The 6,690-nt window shown below is 40.2% G+C and overlaps 1 protein-coding gene across 1 annotated transcript; it reads right to left on the bottom strand.

Moving 5' to 3' along the window:
• Positions 1–73: 73 nt before the first annotated feature.
• LOC7474431 (protein SMAX1-LIKE 8) lies at positions 74–6,391 on the bottom strand. Its single transcript, XM_024609957.2, has 3 exons — positions 4,741–6,391; positions 2,628–2,871; positions 74–2,178 (listed from the first exon to the last, which is right to left on the bottom strand). Exons 1-3 carry the CDS (start codon positions 5,997–5,999, stop codon positions 274–276), a joined length of 3,408 nt encoding a protein of 1,135 aa, XP_024465725.2. The 5' UTR covers positions 6,000–6,391; the 3' UTR covers positions 74–273.
• Between the last annotated feature and the right edge of the window lie 299 nt (positions 6,392–6,690).

Below are 6,690 nucleotides of genomic sequence, written 5' to 3' on the forward strand. Positions count from 1 at the left end.
TGGTGTCTGCTAAGACAACACAAACCCCTGCAGAATTACCAAAAAATAAAAAAGGGTACTTCAACAGTAGGGATAAAAGCAATGAAGAAATCTAATTATGTATTTAACAAGTAGATGACATACCACACAAGCACTAACCGCAGATTATACATAATACACAGTTACACATACCTATCCTGCAAAACCCCCTAAAATTAACGGGATTAAGAGGCTAAACAGAAGCTACTAGATCCTAAATGCTAAATTATACAAGAATATCCCTTTATGAAGGCATCAGTTGATAATGATTTTTGTCGGAAGGTAAACCCCTGGCATGCGTCCTTCCAAAAATAAGCTCTTGCAGGCAACAAGTTTCACGATAGAATTTGCATTCAGGCTGTGCCTTCTCAAAACTTCCACAAATCCCCAACCAAGAACTTGCTCTACCCAGTCCTCAACCACTCTATTTTGATCGGATAAATAGGTAGCTGCAAGTAATTGCTCCATGACTTTTGGATCAATATCTAGCAAACATTCCCAGCCTACAATCTTGTGGAAGCACCCATTAACCTCATTCAATATTCTCTCGGCAAGAGCATCAAAATCAAAAGGCTTGAAAAACACTCTTGCGTCCACTTGTTCAAGAAAACCTTGCAACCAAGCCTTGGAGATATCAGATTCAGGATCATTATCAGAGTTTCCATCATCGGTGTCTGGCAAGTCATTCTCTCCGGCAGGAAGGTTCAAATCTAGATTCCTAGCTGACATCTTATGAGCTCGTTTCACCATCTCTGTGATTTCTTGGCGGTCAAGATTTTGGTTTGCCCCAACCAGCTTTCTTTTATTCAAAAAGATAGAACTTGGGATGTCCTTTTTCGCAGTGATTGGAGTAATAACTTGGCCCATTTCTTCATCAAGAACTCGTTCAATTAATATCTTCATTGGCCAGTCTTTGGCTTTCAATATTCTCTCCTCAGAATAGGTGGAGAAATCATTGCTAGAAGAGCCAACTTTATCCTCTGTCAATGTTGAAGTTGTCACGAATATTGCATTGCTGATTCCAACTTCTCTCCCATGGGAATCTGCAAATTTACCAGTCTGAATAGCTTGCGACAAGCTCTTCTGAGCCTGCACATCTGCCTTGTCTATATTTTCAAGAAACACAATGGACAAGGGCTTCTTGCACAGCTCCCCAGCAACAAAATCAACCATGGTCTTCCCCCTAAACTTTACAGTGTAGCCACTCATCTCTGGGCGGTCAAAGACCATGTGGGCATGAACCATCCCATCTTGGCTACTTAAATCTGCAGAAATAAAGTTTTCCCTACTTCCATATATGACCTCAGCAAGGGCGGAAGCAATTTTCTTTTTCCCACATCTATCAGGTCCACAGAAACTGAACCAAATATCCCCTCTGAGACTTGCTCCCTGGCGTTTCTCATTTATTGCCCTGCAGTGAGCAATTGTTTGGCTAATAATGCGTATTGCTTCATCTTGCCAGCCAACTCTTTCAACAACAGCTCTAAAGAGCATCTTTGCATTACTGGGATCAAACTGCCCACCAAAGACAGGAGAAGAAGATGATGATGATCGAGCCCGATGGTCAGAGATACTCCCATGCACAAGATCAACGTTTGCTGAAAAAGAACCTGACAAGTCATGTGGAAGCTCCATGTGGTTTTGGTTTACAGTTTTCTTCAGTTCATTACCAATAGAACTTATCCTCAACCCCAAATCTGTGGCCACAGAAGTCACGGATGTAGGAGATGCTTGACTACCATCAACCATGCATGAATTGGAAAAACTATATGGAGATCTGAGGCCACTTGACCCGAGATCTTCTTCTTTGGAAGGTTTTTCCCATTGCTTGGATAGAATGCTATCACTCCTAGCCTCAGAAACAACAGGAAGAGAGAAACCTAACTGCTTTCTCGATGTCTTCTGTAAGTCAGAGGGAATGTATGAATTTACATTCACACATCTGTTTCCATTTGGCAGTGCACTTGTATCTTTGCTGCTGAGATTTTCAGCATCTTCCTTTTCATCTTCGACCAGCTGAAAGCCCGCGACAGCTGGAAACTGAGGGGGATGAGTATTTGACCCAGGTGGTTGGGTGTGATGAAGACGCTGACATATACTGTCCCATTTCCTTTGCAGACCTGCAACTCTGGTACTCAATACCATTCCATCATCTCTGGTCTGCACTGAAAAGGTATGAAATGGTTTTTATATGGATACAGCAAAAATTCTTTATAAGTTAATGCAGTGTGTTAAATCAAATGTTCTAGGATAATTTTCCCTCCATTCATCCTGCAAGAAAGAAATGTTAACCAGGTCTTGTCCAAAACTTTACACCAAAAGCATAGAGCCTAGTTAAGTTCACTGTTCCTAACAGGGAAGTTGGGCTTAGAATAAGGATCCTGCAATCAGTTCGTAAATGTTGTAATCCTAGACATGTTGTTGGTGCATAAATTCTATTTCCAATGAGACCAGATGGGAGCCAGGTTAACTACATATGATGTCCTATGTAGTGATTCAGACGTTTACGAACCACAATATATTACATTTCAACACTTGGACAACAGCATAGTCATCTCTAGTTAAAATAAAAGAGCATATTCTATTTGGAAGTTAAAAACGATACACACCTTCGCATCCAGTCCCTTGTTTGTGCCAATTTCAGCCATCTCCATCCAAGTAGGCAAGCTAGATTGGTGCTGGTCTGCTACTGAACCAATGAATCCTCCCTTTGAAACAGAAAGTATTTCTTGTTCGCACTTCTCGTTGCATAGATGACAACGGGGTAAATACTTGCATGATCTATTTAAAGGGGCATTCAAGTCAGAAGGTGTAGAGAAGAACCCACCGAATGGAACAAATGACTCCATCAAGCTGCAATTACAGCATGAAGACGAAACTGTGAGAATATAGGCTATAAACGATTGAAGGTTAAAATGAAATCATACACATGCATACAGCCTATGTAAGGAAGGTCCACATGCTCAGACAAAAAGGACCTTAAAATGGTAGGGAATTTTTAGCTCCTGAAAAACATGAATACCTCAAGGATGAATTATTATTATTGTCTCCAAAACAAGAGACTGTATAAAAGAAATTGCTATTTGCGTAATTCAACTTATGGAATGAAAATGCTCTTTCATGCTAATTTACACAGTTGATTTTGAAAGATCAAAAGACAAACTAAAATGAGAAGTTGTTGGCTAATTACTTTGGGGGCAGAGACAAGTGTCCATGGCAGTATGTGAGCATCTGGTAGACTACAGAAAGTACTCACCTATGGATGACAACTTTACCTGAGACTTTCCAGAAGAAGCGTGCATGTACGCAATATAAAGATGGCTATGGGATGAATGATACCATGGCTTAAGACACCACTGGTCTGGCACCAAACTAGTAAAGCAGGGAGAGAGAGCAAGGGAGTACTTGACCATCAAGCGGAAAGCAAGAAAGAGTTGAAGAAAATTTAACAGCGAATTGTTTTTTTCCAAGACTAAAAGGTATCTGGTAGTGCATGTTTTAAGAGATCCAAAACATTGTTCTGAAATTAAAAGAGGAATAAGTTATTAATGCGAAGAAAAACATTTATGGTTTGTATCGATTAAGATTCCATATTTTAGAGATTTTGTGGCTCGTGCAGTAATAATTTATTTCAATTGATACTTTTGCTTCAAATATGGTTTAGAATATGAAAATTGTAAATTATACATCTCCCATAATTCCCTTTAGCTGAAAAAATCTTAATCTACTCTATGGAAAATGATCCTCTTGGTGGCCTTTAATAGACAACATCGTTAACAGTCTGATACCTTGCTACCAAATCCATGCATGATTCTGCACCAGTAATATTCTGGACTAATTTTATGTCATAAAAAAATTTAAAACATAGCATGCAAAGCAAGAAATTTTAGATAAACTCACCTCAATTGACAATCCTAACCAGTGGAACTCTGGTAAAGGATGTGGCCAAGGTAAAGAAAAGCACCATTATTGTATTCATAATGTAACAGCGGGCAAGAAATGGCAATGCACCTCAGCTAACAATTTGATTCAAATTAAAAAAGGGACCCTTTCTAAGAGAAAGAGGCTAATGTATTCGACTGAATTGTGGAAATTATTGAGTTATGATAAACTTATACGTGAAACATTCACCTCAACTAGGAAATGAAATCACATACCTCGTTTAGTACTCTGCAGTACTACAGGCATATTTGACAGAATGAGAAACTCAACATAAAATCACCTAAATGCATGATGCAATAGAAAGTTGCATTGATCGCCAACTAGCGCATCTCATAAAAAGGATATGGCCAAGACAACCCAATTAAGATCATATCACCCTAACTGGTAAGTAACCACTGAGTTAGCATGCATAATTTTGTACTCGGTAATGGAAAGAAAAATAACTGAAACATAACCAAAGAAATAAGATTGTTCTGTCTTGCATCACATACCACTATAATAACATCACTAATTTAACTAGGCATGGCTTGGAGATGCTTTCACAATTGGCTGGAGACTCGATCAGAAAAAACAGAGACTATTTTAAATTACAATTCAAGTAAAAACAAACAATCATGCCCCCCTAAAAAGATCATGATAGAAACAACCCAGAGCGAACTGCTAGCACTTTAACAACCAATTCTAAATTCAAAAACCATTAAAAAATGACTTGCATGCATTCATACATATCTATAAAATCTAAACAAATACTAGTACGGAATGCAAGAGAGGCCACTTTACCTTGACCTGGGATAAGATTCAGCCACGGAAGGAGTCCTGAGAGAAGTGATAGGCAAGAGCTGCAAGTCCCAATCTTTTTCAGTGGAAGGAAATCTTCCAACAAACTTGGAATAGTTCTCGTAGCTCGCCGCACCGATAAGCCACACTCTTCCTCCATATAACTGCAACAACTTTGTCAATTTCTCGATAACATAACTAACGGCATCATCCATACCATTATTATGATCGTCGTTACTAACAAATGCCTTCAAGTCACCAAAATTCGCCAACAACCCAGGTCCTAAACTTTTCTCCACAAATTGACCCAACTCCTCAAACCTCAAATCCACACACTTTTTATCGAAATTCTCACTTGTTATAAACTTATTAACATCACTTTCCATGCAGATGACACTTAATCCACATAACTCAACAGGCAAGACATTCTCTTTTCTTTTCTCTACCATCTCACTGAAACTTGCAAGTGTATGATAAGCAGATAAACCTACAAGCAGAGGATTCCTCCCTTTGTTTCTTGCTAAAACCTCACCAATTCTCCTACAATTAGCATCCCCATTATTATTGTTGCTGTTGTTGTTAAGAAACAACCCGCCCGAAAATGGAAAACTGAAAACACCCCTCCGACCCGGACCCGAATATAACGAATCCGGATCCTCGCTTGATAATAAATTACATAAAAACAAAGGCGGGCCTTTGAAACGTGACGAGGAAAATTTAAAAACCTGCGGTAACGGCCTAACAATAGCCAACTTGATTTCGGAGCTCCGAAATCCCGCTTCACCAAAAACCCGGCTCACAACCGGATCATCCAAAATCGATAGAATCAAATTCTGAAGTTCCACTTTAATACAAGAAATTGAGGAAGACGATTGTTGTTGCTGCTGTTGAATTTGATGATACAGATTGAAATTCTCAGGCTGTCTCCTCTGGTTCGCTTGGGACCGTTTAATAGCAGCCATAAGCGAGTTCGAAACGGGAGGTGAGTCATCGCTGAGTTGACTCGTCGGCACTCGGTCTAGTGACACACCGAGGCAGAGCTCGAGCGCTTTGAACTGAAGTCTCGATGAGTACGCAGAATTCCTCGCACGCGCGCACGCGTCACGTAAAGGTGACGAAGGGAGTGATAAGAGAGCCGAGACGGCATGAAGCGACGTAGTTTGACCATGTCCTCTTCGGCGAGCGACGTTCACTGCCTCGTCGAGCGCGTGACCTGCTTCTTCAGTTAAGCATTGCCTCGCTGTAGTTACCGGCGTAGGCATAGCCCGTAAAATCGGTGAGAGTTAGTTACAAGATAAAGAAAAGTTCGTTACGTTTGTTTTATGTTTGTGTGTGTGTGTGTAATTGTGTAATATTTTGCTTTGATTAATAGAGAAAGATAAACATAGGGTTATAAAAAAGAAATAAAAGAGAATGAGGTAGGTGTTTTGGCAAGGGGTGTTCAAAACTTAAATATAATGGGATGGTGTTGGTGTTGGTGTTGGTGGTGGAGGAGGTGGTGGTGGTGGTGGAGGTGGAGGGGAGACGTGGGGTCCGATATGAGAGATAGAGACAGGTGGTGAGTATAGATTCTATATATCTGAAGATCTTTCTGTTCTGTGCTTACCAGAGAGAGAGAGAGAGAGAGAGAGAGAGTTTGATAACATAAAGCTAAGCTTGAGAGTTGAGAGGGGAGAGGGAGAAGGAGATGCCATGTCCACTTTGTTTAAGTGGACCAACAGTGACAGTCAATGTCACTGTCTGCTTACGTGTAATTTTTTTTTGTTGGAGAGGGGGTGAGAGTCAATGAGTTTTTAAAAAGTACTGTTAGTGAGTTGACCCAGCGATGAGTTAGATCACCAGGTCGACTCGAGTGTTTGGGTTATAATTAGGCTCGGTGGTAAAACAGACCCAGCTGATTGGCTGTTGAGTTGTTGATTAAAGTTAAAAGTTGGGTGTTTCGCTTTTATAGAA

This window comes from Populus trichocarpa, chromosome 10 (assembly GCF_000002775.5).
Source record: "Populus trichocarpa isolate Nisqually-1 chromosome 10, P.trichocarpa_v4.1, whole genome shotgun sequence".
NCBI lineage: Eukaryota > Viridiplantae > Streptophyta > Magnoliopsida > Malpighiales > Salicaceae > Populus > Populus trichocarpa.

Excerpts from the sequence above, each read along its gene's own strand:
- LOC7474431 (XM_024609957.2), bottom strand. The coding sequence starts at position 5,999 with ATGCCTACGCCGGTAACTACAGCGAGGCAATGCTTAACTGAAGAAGCA. Across the intron at positions 2,872-4,740 it reads GAATCTTATCCCAGGTCAAG|CTTGATGGAGTCATTTGTTC; the intron begins GTAAAGTGGCCT and ends CTGTAATTGCAG. Across the intron at positions 2,179-2,627 it reads ACAAGGGACTGGATGCGAAG|ACCAGAGATGATGGAATGGT; the intron begins GTGTGTATCGTT and ends TTTTCAGTGCAG.